Source organism: Daucus carota, chromosome 3, assembly GCF_001625215.2.
Source record: "Daucus carota subsp. sativus chromosome 3, DH1 v3.0, whole genome shotgun sequence".
Lineage (NCBI taxonomy): Eukaryota > Viridiplantae > Streptophyta > Magnoliopsida > Apiales > Apiaceae > Daucus > Daucus carota.
Window position 1 is genome coordinate 8818631 of NC_030383.2, and position 20594 is coordinate 8839224.

Sequence of the window (20594 nt, forward strand, 5' to 3'; positions counted from 1 at the left end):
CATTCCAAAATAATAGTCGCTTTGACTTTGTGCACGTATTTTTAGGTGAAAAAAAACATATCTCTACATGTTATTTTTTGAAATTTTCTTTTTCTGAATAAAAATAGAGATGTTAAACTTTTATTCAAAAAAAGAAAATTTCAAAAATAATGTGTAGAAGTATGTTTTTTTTACACCTTAAAATACGTGCACAAAGTCAAAGCGACTATTATTTTGGAATGGAGGGAGTATTAATCTTTCAGTTAAATAGTTGTTGACATGTGATAGTTAATTAATTAAACATACAAATGTATCATAACTCTCTTTTGTCTATTGTAAAAATTGAAACAAGAATAAACCCAGTTCTTCAGCTTTTCCAAAAGGCTGGATTGATGTTGGGATTTCGCTTATACTTCATAAATATTCAATTCAGCACGAACATAAATGTGATAACATTTTTAGGTAAATATTCCAAATAAATTAAATCATTCTATATATTCAATTCAGCACGAACATAAATGTGATAACATTTTTAGGTAAATATTCCAAATAAATTAAATCATTTAGAATGAATATATATCGTATTAACTCGTTAGTTTACTCCAATTCCATATTAGCCTCATATATTTGTACTTTCATTGGAATTTCATGCACTTTTCATTGAAATTTCCCCCACAATAAATATATATCATATTAGTTTACTCCAATTCCATATTATCCTATAGATAACAGGAAATCATCTCTTATTTGTGCATGAGTCACACAAATTAGAATACTGGTTTCCGAAAACAACACATACTCTCCGTTTGCAATGCTATTATCATCACCAGACATGGGCTTAGAGTGGTCAGTGGAGTCTGTCTTTCAAACCTTTTTCCGAGTGATCAAATTGTTAAAATTCTCCGTAAAAGAATTTGTTATTTGAATTTCCTTCTAACTCTCACTTAGATTCATCAAATTATTTTATACCTTATCTTTGTTATTAATAAGTTATCCAGTGAATTGAGAATATGATGAAGACTTTAAGCATAATATAAATAGCCCCCAGGATCTCCGATATACCATTATTATCTTAATGAAATAACCAGTTGCACTTTCATGACTGTGCAGTTATACACTTTAGTAGTTAACATTTCAATCCAGATGTAGATATAACAGTGATAAAGACAGGATAGCAATAAGATCAAGAGTGTTTTTATCAATTATACCTGAGATTTCGATACACACATGATATACTATCCCTGTTTAGGGAAAATTTAAACAAAAACTTATAGGCACAAAATGTTAAAGATTTTATTTTGCAGAAGTTTTGGTAAATCACTCTTGAGGGAACAAAATGCATACAATTAGCTCTCTAAGGACTCAAACGAGTGCTGGTTTAAATTTGAAAACTCAAGGATGTTGACTCTGTCTACAAGCAACTTAGGTATACAAATCATCCACGTTACACTCTCCAAGAAACACTTTTATGCTCCGAGGTGAACCACAACTACCTTCGGCAATAAGTACTCTGTCATTGGCAGACATGTGCGCTATAATCTTGTGAATCATTTCAATCTGCCATCACGAAATTGGAATGCCATGGTTAGACAAACAATCACTAACTTAACTTATATGCTAGTCAGGAAGATATATACAAAGCATACATCATCAGAACAATGGCAACGGTCTGCTACTTCCTCCAGTGTTAATGGTTCAACAGGCTCTTTACAGCTGAAACAAAAAAGATTATTTGGGAGCCGGTTATTAGGCAATAGTGCGAGATAGTACTTGAATATATACTCTAGCTTAACACTTACAAGGTACGGCAATATTATTATTGGTCAAATAAAATATGAGACAAAACTAGAGACAGTTTTGAATGTCCATGTTTTAATTCAAATAGCCAAATTCGTCCACTTTCAATTAATAGACCTCGACCGACTAAAAAAACAACATAATGGCGAACAGGCAGAGTATATCATAGCCATCCTCCTATATATCATTCAAATAAAAGCCGTCATATACAAAATTACAGAACTTCAGGAAAGACCAAGACTAATTCCATTATACGGTAAAATAGAACAATTTTCTGATCAATACAGGCATATAGAAAACAAAGGGGAAATTATCATCTGTGAATCATTAATCAAAGAAGCAAAGGAAATTTATTTTTAGAGCTTACTATTAAGAGAAATCAATGACATTATAAGTCAAAGCATAGAGACCCTTGCCACTTGGAAAAATGCATACAAGGTAAAATGGCAAGCTAACCTGGCCTCGTTTAGTACTTGAAGAACCCTCTTCTGAAGAGCTAATACCTCTCCTGCTGCTTTTTTCCCAGCTTCCACACCTGATATAGAGGATAGAAATTACTGAACCAATAAACACAAAGGGGAAGCAACCAACACAAACTATACAGTACTTTCTAATTATTTTTTATGCAACTTTTGTCATTCAGAATTCTGAGGAAACCGTGTCAGTGTATTTCTGGGACAACCAAAATTAAGGTCTCAAGACCAGATGAAAAGGTGATCTGGATGATTTATTTACCTGGTTGATGATATGCATTAACATTAACCAGTGATGCATAAATTCCAACTGCTCGCTCATACAATGCTACTAGAGCCCCAACTGATCTGGGTGTCACTTCCTGCACAGTTACTGTAATAGATTCTCGGCCATTGGCATAGAGAGCTGACCTTGTTCCCTGCAATACACATATCATTACTATAATTTCTTTATACGGAAAGCAGATAAGACTTGCTGGGTGTAAATAGAAATATTTAGATGTGTAAATGTCCTCCACCCAATAAAATCCACCTGTAGCATTCCAAACAGGTAGTCCCCACAGGTGACCCCTGGTTCAAGTTCCCAATCATGACCAGGGGGCCTGTCACGTAGCACTTCTATAAAAGTCACAAAGAAGTTGTGCACTCCATCTCTTAGCTGTTGAATGTAGCTGTAAAAATGAATCATATCCGATTAGAACAACAAATTGCAGAGTGTATTTTACAGGTACAGGCTGATATAACACGGGCAATGAACATATTTTTCACAATAATATATAATTTTTTTACATGTATTATGTATTATAGTTGTAATTTTTAAAATTATTTGTTAAAACATATTTATTAGTCAGTATTGAACTCTTGACCTTTCTTAGCACATGTATTACTATTTCTAAAGTTCATTAAACATATGCAGTTGTCTGTGACAACCATTAACCAAAGATCTATAGAAGACATGAACTGTGAGACATTATTAGAAAACTAAAGCAAACACTTACGCATGCTGATCTGTGCTTCCTTTATTTCCATAAACAGTAAGCCCTTGATTCACCTGTCAAGTGACATGCCATCCATGAAGACAGATTATTGTTATTAATGGATAATTGGCACGAAATATGAGTAAAACATTACAATGATATAAACTATCCGATTCAAAGATTGCGAGTCAAACTAAGGGGGAGTTTCAAATGTTGATGGGAAGGGAAATGGGAAAACCGGAATGATTTGGAATCCCCCATTGAAAGTTGGGAATGAGTTATTCGGATAATGGCAATGAGTTTCCCAGTTCCAATCAAGTGAGTCCCTCAATTAAACACTAATATAAGAAATAACATTCCGACTCTGTTAACAGGGTTAATATCTCAACTACTGGTACTAAACTTTTCCCCAAATCAAAAATGGCCATTTGGAAAGTTGGGTTGATATCCCTGTAGGATTCAGATATAGAGTATGCTAAATGTATAAGATCCATTTGTGGCTTTCCCACACACCTTAGTGTCTAGTGAGAGTTAGTCATCTAGAATGGTATTGGTATGAGAGCTTGGGCCTTGGAGATCTTGCATTCAAACCTTCCACCATAATTCTATTCACAGTTTGATATGGACACCTTTGTTTGTTGCTCCTAGTGTCCCTTGGTGGGCATATTTGGCCATCCACTCTTCTCACCCATTTATGAACTTTCAGGAGGAGACCATAAGATTCATATAGTGGTTTTACCCAACACCTTAAGATTCAGTTTTTATGGATCTAGTAACCTCACTAGACTGCTAAACTTACACACAAGAATCTAGATCAATACAGAGTGGTTTTATTATTCTAGGCAGCACCAGCCAGGCAGCCAGCCATGTCATTGGTTATGCTCGATATTAATATGAAAGCATGTATATTTTTAAGATCCCTCGGATATGAAGCAAACTTAAAATTCAAAACCACGAGCAACGATAAAAGGACAAAGAGCAAAGTCGAAAAAATAACAAGACATATTATCACTGTGGAACCTAGCAAATAAACAGGGTGATCAGTATACTTATGGACAAAAGGAGTATATCCATTAGCAGGTATATCCATCATCACCTATTTATCTTCAGATGTCCAGAGTCAGAAAAAAGTAGGATACGAGGACGTGAAATGGTTTAGTAATCTATAATAATGCTTTATGCATGTGGTAGTTTATCAAATACTGAACTTATGGGAAAACAAATCACATGCATATAAACACGAGAAGATGGAATAGTGTATCAAGGAAGTGACAGTTATCGCACATGAAATCAGAAACTGTGTTGCTATTTTTTAAGTCAAATGTTGCGACTCTTAAACAGTCACAAAAGGAAATGACTGGAAAGTCAAAATGATGTGAAATAAAGCATATGGGTTTTTTACACAGGTGCAAATATAATGTTTGACTAAAATCGTCTGTTTATACATACCCGGTTGCCATCTAGATCAAATTCCTTCCCAAGTGATTCCATCACCAGTTGTTGCAAATACCTACTAAACAGCAATAGACTGTCCTTGTAAGGAAGGACAACCATGTCCTGTGATGGCCAGAATAAAGGATTATGAATATATAGAAATCCTCATGAAACAGGATACAACAAGCTGGTACTGTCTAAATGTAGTTACCTTTGATCCAACTCCATCAGAAGCCCAATACCAGCACAAAGCCAGCAATGCAGCAGGGTTGTTTTTAACCTGAACATAAGAAAGCCGGGAATAACATAAATATGCATATAAAGCACCCACTTTGTAGCATTACCTTCAATATCAAATTAAGATGTCTACATTTAGCATAAGCGTCTTTATTCACTGACGGACTGACAGTAAAAGGATTATTAATGAACTAAATTCTTAAGCAACATATGGAATTCACTGATTTCACCAAGTACTACAAAAGTTAAACTCTCCGTAAATTATTTGTTTATAGTTAAATAGACCAAAAACACACGAGTGCCCATAAACTAAACTTTGACACATAGCTCAGAAACATTTAATGATAAAAAAAAAAGGACTGACCTCAAATAGAATTTACAGATAACAAAGTACTAGAGGATGCAAAGCTTTCAGTGATATCATTTGTGTGCAATTGAACATCCTTAAAAGCTGCATCTGATTCCAGGACTATATGTCCATACATTGTGATCGAATGACCATTTACTCCTTTATTATTTGTTTGATCCACGTATGTCTTACGAACTACGAAGGACTATGATTTAAATGTGATACAGTTCTCTCTCTAACGCGACTCTTTTTCACCCGAACTTCCTTGCTAAATTACTTTTCCTAAATTTCCCCATGATTGTATATTATTATAGTTATTACCTTTCCGTCTAGATCTTACTTTTTTCACTGTAACAAATCTAGGCTAATTGTTACTTTACATGTTAAATAAATATATTACATAAATTTAAAGGGAAAAGAAAAGAATAAACTGTTCTCTTTACAATATAAATTCAACTTTCACCATATTAACCACCAAGTTACAAAATTTTCAGCCTAGGTAAAGGATTATTGTACCTCTACACGGGAAGAGCTAAACTGTCATATTGTTATTGACAAACATATGTGCACATGTCCCCGGTCCTCAGGCCATGGCACAAGTTGAGCCACACACCTTGACTTCATAAAAAAATAAGCAGAAATTCTAGAAAAATATCAGAAATGCAAACATGCAGTACTACTTTGTCTGGACACCCTCGTCCCTTGGGACTCTAAAAAATTCAGAGGAACATTTGATTGCTGACTTGAAGATATGGCAAAAGGTATGGGGGTCTATGGCAAAAGGTATGGGATCAACTCAGTTTTAGGCATTTCAGATATCTCTTTTTTAAGTTGGCGTGACACGAATCAACTTTCGTGATTATATTGCTAAAGATAGGTTTGCCAAATGCTTTACTTAGCCAATTGGCTTTGAGTCCTTGACGTCATATCTCATTTGAACTTAAAGGACCCAGAAGGACTACATCTTAAAGTTGCAGTAGGATAGGATATACATGGGAATGGTTTATGACAAGGACTTTCTGAAGAGAGGATAAAGAAGAGCAAGATTTGGGGAAAAAAGCTAGCTAGCAGTGGTTGCTGCAAAATGAAGACAATTCTATTACAAAGGAATGGATCTCATATTTTATTCTCTTCACTTCCTATATTCTCGATCTGCTTCTGCGAGGTTGTTAAAAATGTCAGTGGTCTAGTATAATAATGGTTGCTCGATCTATACTTTATACCGTAGAGTTCTTTTTTTTCTTTTCTAATTTTATTAGTTGGGTGAGGGTGATAATGATACAGATCCTTTAAACAAATCCCTCACTTCACGACAGAGGCCAAGAGCCCAGCAATGAAGCCACCGCACCTTAGACAACACCAGGCTCGAAACATGCATGCGGTTATGCCTCATGCCTTCACCTGGAACTAAACTAGTCTATTAAAAACTGGGATTAATATTCCTTAATAACTATAAGTTAAACAAACCTGGGATTAAAATTCCTTAATAAACTATCAGTTCAGTTAAGGAGGCATGTCTAATGAAGCATTTTAGTTGAGTGAAACTTTTTTATGAACCACTGGATATTGCACTTTACTTTCACCTGACGCAGAAGTAAATGTAGTATCCAACTTGCCAATCACAAAGAGCTTACAAAGGTAAGTCTATACATGTTAAGGATCGAGCATTAGGATGGGAGTATTACCACAGTAGTCCTATTTGCATCATCCATCAGTGCTGCACCAGCAAGCATTTCTTTTATGTCAATTCCCTGAAGATATAATTGGAATAAAATAGACAATGATATGTGCTCACAAAAATCTTGGAACTCAGCTTACGAAGAATTTCAAATAATCACTAGTAGCTTAGTAGATACCCCTCTTCTCTTGGTAACAAGAGGTTGAGGATTTAAGCACTAATTAGGGAATGTGTGCTTGAGTGCTTGCACTTTTGCCATTTGACCATTAGTATTAAGAAAATCATATTATCTATGAAAATTACCTGAAGTGCCGCTGCAAGTAAACCGACAGCAGACATTTCTGAAGTTCTACCACCCACCCAATCAAACATGGGAAATCTTGCCAACCAACCCTCAATTCTTGCAGTATTGTCTAGTAATGAGTTCTCTTGTGTGATAGCTACACCCTACAAAACAATTCATACAAATAAAAGAATGGCATCAAAATTTCAAAACTGGGACACATGAAAGCGAAGCAGACTGATTTGGGTGAAGTCATGACTACAAAACATATAATTTATATATTGGAGTGCGGTTTGGAATTCACATAAATAACTTACCCATACAACAGATCTTTAAACTTCCTAACACTATTCCAAATAACAAACCTACACCTAAATCGAGAAAAGAAGGACGAAAATTCAAGCAGAAACAAGAACCTCAGATAAAAACCTGTTTTGAAAAATCCAGGCCAGCTTCACGAAATGCCTTCTGAACTTCTAATAAACCATTTCTAGTTTCTGGAGTACCACCACTCTACACAAAGTTGACAAGTATGTGAAATAATGTTTCAGCGGTGTGCTTTGAAAGCTACAACTATTACTTTATGTTCATACCTTGGAAACCACTATTACAAGTGTTGATGCAAGCTCAGATCCAAGTTGTGCAATTTGATGATCTATGCCAGCTGGATCAGTATTGTCGATGAACCTTATCTGCCAACAGCATCAATGAACAATCAGTGCACGATGTTATCTGTCAGTGCTTGAGAGGGCTTTAGGGGGAGGTAAGACGTAAGAGAACAGTTGATCAGTGATGGAAGCAGGCCTTAATTTATTGATGCTATTACAGTATTGGTTTTTTTGTTTTTTTTGGGGGGGAGGGGGGGCTACATTTAGCAAAGCCACATTTCTGCAGAGTGGACACGCTTCAGTTATCTGATGCTTTATGTTCTATTACAGGTTTTTGAGTTTTTCTCTGTAAGATACTTCTTTAATCTTTAAACATCTTTTTTTACAACAAAGGTATGTATAAAATAAGCTGATTATTTACCATTCATCTTACCTTGAGAGGAGGATTATCAGGAGCCAGGGCCTCAGCAACAAATTGTGGTCCCAGAGCCGAACCTCCAATGCCAACAGAAAGTATTTGTGTAAACCGCCCCTCAGGACCAGTTGGGGGCTTGATCTACAACATCAGATATCACAAACTTATATGCAATTCACATCAACTTCAAGATGCACATAAAATGCAATAAGTACATGTTATGCATAAGTGAGCCAATAAAAATTAGGAGTCCTCCAAATCCAATAGACTCTCTTATTTATACATAACATGGGAAAAAATTTGCAACAACTTAATGAAGAAGAGATATGGCATACTAGTCAAGCTCTTGTTTGATTTGCAATAAGCAATAAGACTATCTTAGCACAACGTTTCACAGTAACTGGGGGAGTAGTGTTACCCAAAGACTACCTAGGCAACAAGATGCCCACAAAGGTGTCCATCCAGATACAACTCGAGCACAATGTACTACATTAATCATACCAAAATGCAGACATAAGCATATACAAACACACACACACACACACACACACACACACACACATTCTAAACTAATAATATACTATTAGAAACACAATTAGAATAGTAGATCATCATGTAATCATAAAAAAATTGTAAATACAAAGTTTCAATTATTGATATATTATCAATGTTGATATAAACTAGAGTCTATAAGCAATGGATCCTAAATTAACTTTATACATCAGTTTTAATTAACCTCACCATTGTTGTCACAGCAATTCAAAGTAGTCTAAAACCGAGAACTAATTAAAACCGCCACAACAAGTTGACTTTTTTAGAACACATAATTTTACCTAATTTTATAACACAATCATAACCAAATAATAACATATATCACTACAACAATAGCTACATTATACATATAATCTGATCAAGACCCTAACCTTCCCACCGACAACTTCCTCCGCAAACTTACAAACAGCTTCAAGCGTATTCTCAATCTGCAATCTCAGAAATGAATTAGGCGCAAGCTTCGGATTCCTCAGCCAATAATGCCCTACCATTCTGCCTTCATCAGGATTCGCAATAGCGCCTTTATCGAGTTCCTCCATAGCTTTAAACGCTGATTGAAACCTCGGTTCCATTTCTTCGAAAAATTCATCCGTAAAACCGACTCGACTCACATCTAAAAACAACCCTAACTCCTTGTGCTGGTACAGCCAGTCCACATATCTCTTCCACAGCGCTTTGGGATCTTTCTCCAAGCCTAAATCGCTGGATTTTAGTACGTTGACTTTGGATAAACTGGCAGGAACCTCACGCGCAACAGATTGAGCTTTGGAAGAGTGAGTTTGACTGCGAAATGAGATGGAGTGTTTGGTGAGAGGAAACTGGGAGGGAGTTGGATGAGATGATTTCAATGGGTTGAGTGAGGAGGAGAGACCGGAGATTGACGACGCCATGGGGGGGGAGAGAGAGAGAGAGATGGAGAGAGGGAGGGAGATGAAAACGAGGCGGTTCGGTCAGAGGAGGAGCATTGGGGAAGTGAAAGGAGGGGAGGTTTTTGGCAGGTAGTAGTGGTGTATGTAGTTGCGATTTGTCAGGTGCTGCGTTGTTTTTAATTTATACACGGGGGGATTGTGTGTGCTAACGACTTTTTTCTTTTCATTTTCAGGGGTTGGCTGGCTGCCTGGTGATTTTTGTTTTTCCGAAATTCACCACGCCTCACTGGTTGTACAATGTCACTTTCAGAACAAGCCTAACCATTTCTTAAATAAATATTCAAAAATTTTAAAAAATTGGAAAAAAATAGTGATGTATCAAAAATTTGAACAATATTTTAAAATATTAAAACATCCAATGATCTATTTTCAAAATATTATTAAAATATATTTAATAATATCGTGAACAAATGTTCTATAAATATATTAAAAAAATAATCAATACTAATATTTTCTTTTCTATATACTCTAATCATATTTCGGACACCAGATTCTAGTCTCAACTAATGGACAGCAGGTTCGTAACATTTGGACTAGCCTTAGATATCTTCAGTGGCAAAGAAAATTGTAAGGAAGTCTAAAGTGTTGAACCATGAACTCTCAAGTACCAAGATTCAAACCTCACCCGATCTCCCCGCCTCTTGTACCTTCTAGCAGTCGCCACCTCTTCTGCCTCTAAGCAGCCAATTCACCGCTTATTATTTTTATGTGCTCCCCAGAACAAATCTTCCATCTGCTTATATAATACTATTCCACGATTCCCTTCTTACAATATTTCAGAAGATGCTTTCTCTCATGTGTGTATAGGTGGTTAGTCTTGACTTCTATACAACGTGACGTGGGTGTTTGACAAAGGGGCTTCTGGATTTTTTTGACATAAAAATCGACTTCTACTTAAATCGAGGTGTTTGGCTGATTATGAGAAGCACTTATATTGAAGATTAAAAGCCCCAAAATAGAAGTTAAGAAACCTAGTTTATTTCGAGGATTTAGCTTCTTCTATCACTTATAATCAATATATATCCAAACACTTTTAATAACCTATAAGTCTAAACCAACTTTTCATTTATAATCTATTTTTTTATTTTAAACAATAAATCAATTTTTTTAAGCCCGGCCAAACGGCCCCAATAACTTTACTGTGTTTCATCCGTTTATGGGGGTGTTTGAGAAACTTTAAAAAGAAATGATTTTTTTAAAGTAAAAATTTGAATAAAAATTAATAAGTGGATAAATTGTTTCAAAAAAAGTAGAAACTTTCTAACATTCTTAACTTTCTAAAAAAAATATAAATTTTCTAGTATTCCCGACTTCTTAAAAAAGTTTCTATCTGTTTGCACAAATGAATTAAGAAGACAAGACTACATCTTCTGAACAAACGGACATCGGACGCTATATCTTTCGCAATCTCCTATATACTCTAATAATTTAATATTTAAATTAAATCTCAATCACATGGGGTCGGTGAGTTACCTAATTAAACATAATTATTGTTTCGTGGAAATCACATTATTAGTTTCAATGGGCCTATGTCATGAACTTTAGTCCGACTAAATAATTTAATGTAAACAAATATTAATATTATTATAAATACAATAATTTATTATTTATTATAACATAAATAACTGTTAATTTCTTGTACATATAAAATCTGGTTACTAAACCGTTTAACATTACTATTGTCAATAATAACATTTTTACTGAAAATAACTAAAAAAATTTAGAAAATCTGAAAACATATTTCTCGAACATCAATTTTCGATAAAGCATACTTCCTCATATTTTTGATAAAAGCTATTTTCAACTTTTACAAAAACTTGTCATAAATTTTATTGTCACACTTTATTAGAAACATTAACTTGTACATTATAATTATGATATGTAAATATTAAAAAGAAAATATCAAATAATTACCATTTTTGCAACAATAAAAATACAATATACATATGATTTGTGATAACACTAATATTTAGGGTATAAAATGTGGGCAATAGAAGATTGTAGTTGAAGGTAAATTTTTAGATTATTAAATTTTTTATATTTTTAAAATGTATGTATATAATTAAGAGAAATTTTACAAAATGGGAATTGTATAAAAATTAGGAGGAACACTAGTCTGAATCAGGGGTTTGGTTCGGATTAGAGGTAGAAACGAAACGAAACCATGCATTATCGGTTTTTTAAATTAGTCGATCAGAAATCATAAATCTCATTTCGGTTTCGGTTTGGATCAAAATAATATCAGATTGATGTATCCAGATTTTGCAATTTAAACCCTACCGTAATCGGATCACCACCCCTAAGTCTAATGATGCTCAATTCAAATATTAAAATATTAAAATAAGTAAATAAACATACTTGTATTATAAGTCATCGTGCATAGTTAGTGAAAAATAAAAAATAAAAAATAAAATTGATAAATATGATACTTGTTTGATGAAAAGAAATTATCAAAATAAAAATTATTATCAGAAATATAAGCACGTATAATTTTTATGAATAAATAAGAAAACTGTCCTATATTTACTTCACAAAAACAATAATTAACATATATGTATTTTCAAAAAAATAAAATAATTTACTGTCTCCCGCAAATAATTACTCCCTCTGTCCCATTTTAACTGATATTTGACTTTTTGACACGTATATTGAGATGTAAAAAAATAATATCTACACTCAATAAAAAAATTCAATTCTTATATCAAATAAAAGTTTAGATTCTAAACTTTTATTTGATATAAATTTTATAAAAAATTATTATGTTTAGATGTGATTTTTTCGACATCTTAAAATCTATACTATACTATAATATAATAAGCCAACATAGGTTTAATTTGTAGTCGTACACAATTTTGATTTGGTCATCTTCTTTATAACTACAAGTCGATCACATGTAGACTTCTCTTGCTCTTACAATATTAAAGAGTTTTATACTGTTCAAATTACAAACACTTGTGATGTAATACAAGATAAAAAAAACTCCTCCATTATTCGTTTAAATATAATTTATATATTATTTATATACTATATTATAATAAACTGATATTGGTATAATTTGTAATATAATCAGTTGGTAAATATAATCTGGTTAAAATCTAATTCATTAATACTAAAATATTAATAAAATGATGTTAAAATTTAAATTATAATTAATAAATTAGGAATTCTATACTCGAAGCACGGGCTAGGGACGGTGGGAGTATAAAAAAAATAAATGATTCCGTGCTGCGTGCTGCCTAAACGATACACAAGTTTGTAAAGCTGTGGCGACGGAGACCTAGAAACTGTATAGCCCCAGGCACCAACTGAAGATAGAGATCGAGTCATTGTAATAATCATCCCTAAAGGTAACAATAATTATGCTATACTTCGTAGTTAAGCCTACAATTAGAAATGTTACTCAACTTATGTGTTTGTTTAATTTGATTGTTTCTTCTATTGCTGCCATATTTGATTATGCTTTCCGGTTCTTTTGTTTTGACGCCGTTGATTTAGATTAGAGCTCTCAATTCATATCATTTTGCCCTAATTTCATCGAGATTTTGATTTATGTTTGATTAATTTCATAGATATGCCTAGGTTTTGTTAGACCACATACGAATATGCTCTTTGCTGATGCTCAAGTGTATTGGGTCGATGTATTGTGTTTTTGTCATGAAATGGTTCACGAATTAATTGCGTGTTTTAGTATCATTGTCGTTTTTGTTATTATATGTATTGTTTGATTATATTAGTTTTAGACTACTTGACGTGGTAAGTGTTTTTGTTGTTTGTTGCGTATGTTAATATGCACCTGAGCTGAATCGAAATTGTGTTTTTTGCTGGATGGACCAGATGTCGCAGAGAGGAGTTTGGCAGCTAAAAAAGCTCGTTGTGAGTTACTGCAACTGGGGAGGAAGTAGTAGGGGTGTCAGGTGTGATGTTATTCTCCCCCCTTTTTTTTTTCAGTTGGCGACTTTTAGAATATTCTCTTTGGTTTGCTCGTTTTAATGTATGAAAGATTGTGTGAATTATGTGTTGCCATGCTATCTTGGTAGGTTGATTTTTCACTTGTTCTAATAGTATGTTAAGCTATATTTTTCTGGATCGATAATATCTGAATAGAAGACTGGAAAATGCTATATCCAGATTGAAGCACTTGGCGTAGTTCACTAATTGTTTTGAAAGTGGTACCTTGGGTAGGGATGGGGCCATAACTCAGAGGTTTTTTTTTTGTGTGTGTGCGTGTGTTGAGGTGCCTTTATTTTCCAATACGTTGAACCCTCTGCTTCTATTAGCCTCCTAGGCACTGATAAAATGATAAAGCGAAAATAAGATGACAATATATAAGAAGGGGGGAGGCGGATTGTTACTGTGCTTGCAGGAAATGGAGATAGATGATAGTGATTAGATATTTGGAGATAAAAACTAAGTTCTAATAGATGTTAGAGTAAATGTGAGGGGATAGCTTTTGTTTAAGATTTAAAAAAACCTATTGGATATCAGATCAACCTATGTGCATATAGTTAGCAACCTATATGCTAACAATGTTTGGATATTAGATCAAGTGTCTTTACCTGCCAATATGCTGAACCTTCTGCTTCTATTTTATTGTATTCTTGCCAGCCTCTCTGGCACTGATAAAATGGAGGGATAATGCGATAACAATATGATGCGGGAGTGACGGATTGTTACTTTTGCTTGCAGGAAATTGAGATTGACAATAGTGATTAGATATATGGATTTAATGGAGATGTTAGAGCAGATGCAAGGGGATTTTTTTTTAAAACATTTTAAGAAATATTACTTTTCTCCTCTGCCACCGTGTCAGTACTTAATATTCACCTATTTTCTCATAATGCTATTAACTTCTCCAATTTATACTGATATAGCTCACTACTTCTATATGTTATAGTAATTTGCCTTTGGACACATTCTTAATTTATTTCTGATGTCGTAGGGAATTTATGGAAACAAAGTTGCCAGCATTTAAAGAAAGCAATCCTCAGCTAGAGGTTGAAACCAAGCACATTGGTGGTCAGCATCCACATTTGGAAGGAATATACAGTAAGACATGCTCTCATTTATGTATAAAGTTCAAATAAAATGAGCATTGTGTTTGTTGTTAGCTGTTAATAAATCTTGTAGTAGAATTAGGTGTTGTTACTTTTCATAATTAGTGGATATTTTCAATTAATGCAGTCCAAATTATGTAAGTGAGTTATTCTTATAGTATTCCCAGATACATGGAAATCTGATGCAAAATTATGCCAGCCAAATTTGTTGTTTCAATAAAAAATATTTAGCTAGTACGGGAAAAAAAATAAGTGGGGTGTCGGTGTCTTGGGTAGTTTGTTAAATTTCATTGGTGCATGTTGAATTGTCAAGGTTGTTGAAACATTTGGGTTTATAAGTTGGGAGTCAACCAATTTAGTTGTTTTTCGCTGAAATTAGGTATAAGGATTTAATTCAGTCCAAACAAATACGTATTCAAAATTTTAAAATGGATGTACAGTTTATTAGAAGCAAAGAGCCCTACACTCTATCGTTTGAATTATCAAGTGAATGGAATATACTGTCAAGCAATTGCTGCCTTGGGACTTCTCAGTGCTTGTTGAGGAAAATTATTTACAATAATTTAATTTCTCTGTAATAATATTTTCCCAACACACAGGGAACAAGAATGAGAGGAATGTCTGTGTCAGAAATATGACCCCTGAAGAGGTGCTTGAGTGTGCAACAAAGTTAAGGAATTCACTTGGAAGAAAGGTGGTGAAGCTGAAGACCAGACATGTCACCAAACACCCCAGCGTGCAAGGAACATGGACTACAGCTCTGAAGTTATGAAATAAATAAAGAGATCGGCTGTTTCCGACCTTTCTCTGTGATGCATCGCTAGTGTTGCTGGTTGTATCGTTCCTACCCTTCTGTGCCATTCTAGTCAAATTAGTGTAATGGCATTGTAGGAAGTTCTGTCGTTAGGTTATCAAACTTTCTTTATATTAAATCTTTGAGTTCCCTTTAGCTATGAAATAGTACGACATTGGATTAAGAGAGTCCTATAAATTGGATTTCAGTTTTAGAATTTATAGTTATATTATGTTTGTCAAGGGGCTCGTTGAAATTTGCTTCTCGGAGCTGAAAATAATTGTTTGCTTCTAATATCCAAATCTAGTACCGAAGCATTTTGATGGAAAAATAACTAGACATGCATATCCCACACGATGATTCAACATTTGTCTGAATGGCAAAATAAAATAGACTGCTTGCGTGTTGATGATAGTATACATTCTGTTTTCAACCAACTATTTCAGTCTAATCCAGATGCAGGGACATAATAGACATCCATCCACATGTATCTAATATACTTTCCAGTTCTGCGATATGACTCTCTTTGTATGAATTTTATTGCTATTGCGGTGAATCAGGTGAAAGCTTTTTTCTTCTATGACAATTTAAACTTGGCAATTCCTTATATTTTTTTGTTTATGAACTTTCAGCTGGTACTATGTTTTCTTCCTGTGTTTGTGATGAAATCAATAAAAAAATTTACGTTTTAGATGAATGGAAAAAGAAATCTTTACATTTAGTTAAGATCTCCTGCGAAAATGATATGAAAGATCAAAAAAAAAAAATGGTATTTGCTGGCAAAAACATATTTTTTTAGTCAATTGATCTGATTGCAACTTTGTATATGAATTTTCAAAGTGATCAAATGGGAAAGGCTGTCCTGATATCATCAAAGAAACCTATGCTAACAGCAACTCAATATTTAGTCTAATATCATAAACATTCTTCATGTAATGAAATTATCACAGATAATTAGTTTAATAAGCAGAAATGTAATGAAACACAGAAGACATAGTTTTAAACTTAATGTCTGTCTTTAAAAAAAAAGGATGAACAATATGTGACGAGTGCAGAAATTTCATGCAAGGTTCTTTTGCATCTGTCATTGCATCCCATTACCATCTTCATACGCATCTCCCGTTGCATCCAAATGAAAGATTGGCAGTTATATGATCTACTGAGCTCTGACCATTATCATAGCCATAAGACATAGTTCACTTTTCGACAACCATTGTTTTTTATTCACGGCAGAACAAGGCACGCCTCTCCACTATCATTGTTACAGTTTTCCTTTTTCTTTTTACCACAAAATCTGCAAGATTCTCCAATAAAAGATAAGAAGAATTATCTTTTCCTGAACTTTCCCACGTCGATGGACAAAATCAAAATTTACTTTTGACCATCATTTCCCCTCCATAGTATGATCTGCTCATCCTTGAACAAGATAGGGACACAAGGTACTAAATCCTGCATAGACGAAATTTCGAATCAAACATACAAGACCTGGCAATACGATCGAGATTGACAAGGTCATAGCAACTAGAAAGTTGAAAAGCAAGACTATATATACCCTTAATTTCACGCCTATCTTTTTGCAGTCACTGGTACCAACATGAGTACAATCCAACCTTACAACTTCTTCAGCATTAAAGGCCTCTCTCACTCTCTCCACTACGTTTACATAGACACCATTCCTGGCTGTGGAAATAATTGGAAAAAATATTTAAAACACAGTCCTGCTGGCACACAAGAGATACATATAGCAAAATAAAAGTAAAGCTAAAACTGTACTGCTTACTAAGTTTCATTAGTGGAGAAGAATTTAGTCCTCTGTTTCTCATTTCCTTTGTTTCGTCAAATGTCATGCCATCAGCAACATTCTTCACAAGCTTGGGAAATATCGGTTCACGTGGCTTCCACAACATCAAAGGAATTGTTGGTCTATTATTTGGGTCATAATGTCGACCGCGATACAGAAGAAGAATATTAATGTTGCGGTATATAATCTTTCCTCCAGATTTGTCCTAACACAATTGCTAGAAGCCAAAATCAGGTAAGGTATACTTAAAAATAATTCAGATATTTCAAAATTCACTTGAAGAGGATCGTGTCTGAATTTCAGACCTCAAGATGGAAGCAAATAGCACTCATATCAAGTGTTGGCACTCCTAAACACTTAATTCTCACAGCTTCAGCTCTCTTCCAGTGGCTGTGGATATCATCTAGCATGTTGTGAGTTACTCCTCCCTTCCCTATAAACATATATAATTATGCCACCTTAATAACATATAAGCACATAACACATTATGAAGAACAACAGTTCCAAGTATGAACCTTATAAGGAGTAGGCAGGTTCAATATATATACACCTAAGAAGTTTAAAGAACAAATAAGTGCATCCGGAGATATGATAATTTAACAGCACATATGGAAGGCTTGACTATCTATAAGTGAATATAAAGGTAAAATGATGAGCAAGAACAACCACAAGGCAAAGTTTTGTAAGCAAAGATTTGGCGGCAGAATCACATTGCACATCAGATATTATTATATACTTAAATCATGATACTTAAATTATAATTCTTCTTGATTTATATGTCCCGCCTAAGCAGAATTTGAACTCCTATACAGAGGTTTGAAATTGTTAATTATAGACTTAAATATTTTGAATGGCAAAGTACTTTCAGAATATATTCGAAGACTTATTTGAGATTCTACACTTCACTTCTAATAAAATTAAACCCATTTTTTCATCTTATTTTTAACTATTTTCTGCCATTCCCTGATCTGGCTTAACATCAGCTCAGACCAAAAACTTAGGCAGCAAAAGTAATAATTACCTACACATAAACGAGATCTTGAAACCAAAAATCTTTTTGCAAGTGGTTTTATTTTTGAGTACAGAGAATTGTAGCAATCAACCTTCCTCAAATACAATTGTCAAAAACTAGTTATTTCACGTATCACTGAGTAAAAGTGCAAGAAAACTCCTGCACATTTAGTTAGTGAATCTCCTTAAACAGATGGAGCAATATGACAACTGCCAAAACCCATCTTAAACTTGCCACAAAGCCAACACTACCCACACCCTAGCATACCATATGATTATCTTTAAACATTTGACTTTATAATTTGATGTTGGAGCGAGAATAATACTATATATATAAGATATTACATATACAGCATTATTTCAATAAATTGTTACATTGTTATATACACAACCATGTAGAAAACAAGGTTGGTTCTTGCATTGTTTCAATAAATTGTTACAATGTTGTTTATGCCTTTATGGAGTAGGAGGGATTCCTAATATATATAGATGTCGTGTGTATGTAAACATTATTCTCTCTGAAGGTACATTGGCAATGTAACATTGCAAAGTAAAAATCGCGCCCCAACTTTATTTCTACAAACAAAACCCAAAAACGACACAAGACTGTTCAATAAACCTGAAAACGATGCAGCACAAACTCAGGTAATTTAAATTCGGTTTTTCTAGTGTGTGCCCATGGGCACATGCTAAGCGCGGAATTTGATAAGTTTGAGAGAGTTTGATTGGCTCTCATATCTTAATAATGGTGGACCCCCCTCAAATCCACCAACCACACCAATCAAAATCTCCCAAACATATCAAATTTTGCGCTTAGCATGTGCCCATGGCCACACACTAGACAAACCCATTTAAATTTAACACAACACAACTCTTTCCTATACATTTACTGTAATTAATGTAAGCTTGCATATTCATTTTAATCATAATAATGCAAGTTTTAGAACCACGCATAAATCGACACATTCACAAACACGAATGCAAACCCAAAATTCAAACAAGCAACAAACTCTCACCCAAATTAATCTGCCTAGAACAATCACTATGCCAATACCGTTCGACAAGCTCAGACACTTCATCCTCACTCAAATCCTCTCCAAGAACCTCCTTCCTCTTCCTCGCCGCCTCCTCCGTCAACTTCTCTACCTCCCCATCAACCGGAGCACAAGTCCCGGTCCATTTCCGGTCAAGCCGTCCCGGCCCAAAAGGCGAAAACTTTGGGGTTTCTCGAAACGCAATGGGCTTAACAGAGCTGTTGGTCTCGGAATATGAGTACTTGAAATCAAAGGGCAGGTCTGATTTCAGCGGGAAAGGGTCGGAAATTTGGGTTTTTTGAGGGGCTTTTGGGGTTTTAGGTTTCTTGGATTTGGGCTTTGAAGGGGTTTGAGTTTGGAGGGGTTTAGAGATGGGAGAGAAAGGTGGGTCGTAGTGAGACTGGGTTAAATTTCTGTATGTGTAGATTAGATTGGTTGGATAAAGGCGTATACACAGCTTGGGTTTCAGCATCGCCGGCGTTCCGGGGTTATTTTGTCAGCAAACTATCCGTCGTCGTACAGTCTTTACTCCTCCGTCCCCCAGGGTCTTTACCGGGTTATGGAGCGCTGCATTTTAATTTTTTAAAATATTCTTTTCTAATAAAATTCAATATTTAAATTTTAATTTAGAAGATTAATATTTTAAAAATAAGTTCTATAGAGTACATAAAAACATTGTAGTATTGGAGTACGAATCATAATTTTATTAGTTTGATCATAAATAATATCTTTGATTATCCAAATCTATATATAATCTATCAATTTATAAGTTGTCTTGCATATAATTGTTTATCAATCATTAATATCTTTCAACTTTAACAAGTATTAAGATTATTGTTTCGCTTATTAGTTATATTGCAGAACATAGAGTCCTGTAATTTATAAAAGTGATTATTCTGCTTTTTGATTACAATATTTATGTTGCAGAACATAATGTGCAAGTTGTCAAATGTTTACAAATATTACTGAACAAAAAAAATTTAAATTTTAAATAAATATATTACATTTTATCAACTTTGTACTCCAATACTCCAATATTTTGTGTACTCCATAGAACTTAAGTCTTAAATTCTTAATGAGAGTTTTAAATCATGTCGAGATTACGTTTCACGATGTAAAGAATCTGGTCGGTCGGACGGAGGGAGTATTTTATAACAACAAATTATTTGTGTTATTTTATAATAAAAAAT

General features: G+C 34.1%; 3 protein-coding genes across 3 annotated transcripts; 1 reads left to right on the top strand and 2 right to left on the bottom strand.

The window, feature by feature from the left end:
* Window positions 1-1157: 1157 nt before the first annotated feature.
* Window positions 1158-9897, bottom strand: LOC108214821 (glucose-6-phosphate isomerase 1, chloroplastic). The gene is made up of 14 exons (XM_017387030.2): window positions 9154-9897; window positions 8249-8371; window positions 7801-7899; window positions 7637-7720; window positions 7228-7371; window positions 6932-6997; window positions 4872-4940; window positions 4676-4783; window positions 3248-3300; window positions 2782-2920; window positions 2512-2668; window positions 2233-2311; window positions 1626-1692; window positions 1158-1536 (listed from the first exon to the last, which is right to left on the bottom strand). Exons 1-14 carry the CDS (start codon window positions 9670-9672, stop codon window positions 1402-1404), a joined length of 1842 nt encoding a protein of 613 aa, XP_017242519.1. The 5' UTR covers window positions 9673-9897; the 3' UTR covers window positions 1158-1401.
* Window positions 9898-12886: 2989 nt separating this feature from the next.
* On the top strand, window positions 12887-15800 carry LOC108211315 (large ribosomal subunit protein mL43). Its single transcript, XM_017382880.2, has 4 exons — window positions 12887-13058; window positions 13546-13625; window positions 14651-14757; window positions 15365-15800. The coding sequence occupies exons 2-4, from the start codon at window positions 13546-13548 to the stop codon at window positions 15535-15537; spliced, it is 360 nt and encodes a 119-aa protein (XP_017238369.1). The 5' UTR covers window positions 12887-13058; the 3' UTR covers window positions 15538-15800.
* A 983-nt stretch (window positions 15801-16783) lies between these two features.
* On the bottom strand, window positions 16784-19974 carry LOC108211547 (CRS2-associated factor 2, mitochondrial). The gene is made up of 5 exons (XM_017383177.2): window positions 19387-19974; window positions 17665-17792; window positions 17339-17564; window positions 17111-17238; window positions 16784-17007 (listed from the first exon to the last, which is right to left on the bottom strand). Exons 1-5 carry the CDS (start codon window positions 19874-19876, stop codon window positions 16930-16932), a joined length of 1050 nt encoding a protein of 349 aa, XP_017238666.1. The 5' UTR covers window positions 19877-19974; the 3' UTR covers window positions 16784-16929.
* Window positions 19975-20594: the final 620 nt, after the last annotated feature.

Coding starts and splice junctions, on each gene's coding strand:
- LOC108211547 (XM_017383177.2), bottom strand. CDS start 19,876: ATGCTGAAACCCAAGCTGTGTATACGCCTTTATCCAACCAATCTAATC. Junction 17,239..17,338: donor TTCTCCACTAATGAAACTTA/GTAAGCAGTACA, acceptor TTATTTCCACAG/CCAGGAATGGTGTCTATGTA. Junction 17,008..17,110: donor AGATAGGCGTGAAATTAAGG/GTATATATAGTC, acceptor TCGTCTATGCAG/GATTTAGTACCTTGTGTCCC.
- LOC108214821 (XM_017387030.2), bottom strand. CDS start 9,672: ATGGCGTCGTCAATCTCCGGTCTCTCCTCCTCACTCAACCCATTGAAA. Junction 2,921..3,247: donor GGAAGCACAGATCAGCATGC/GTAAGTGTTTGC, acceptor TCATTTTTACAG/CTACATTCAACAGCTAAGAG. Junction 1,537..1,625: donor GTTGCCATTGTTCTGATGAT/GTATGCTTTGTA, acceptor TCGTGATGGCAG/ATTGAAATGATTCACAAGAT.
- LOC108211315 (XM_017382880.2), top strand. CDS start 13,546: ATGTCGCAGAGAGGAGTTTGGCAGCTAAAAAAGCTCGTTGTGAGTTAC. Junction 13,626..14,650: donor GGAAGTAGTAGGGGTGTCAG/GTGTGATGTTAT, acceptor CTGATGTCGTAG/GGAATTTATGGAAACAAAGT. Junction 14,758..15,364: donor ACATTTGGAAGGAATATACA/GTAAGACATGCT, acceptor CCCAACACACAG/GGAACAAGAATGAGAGGAAT.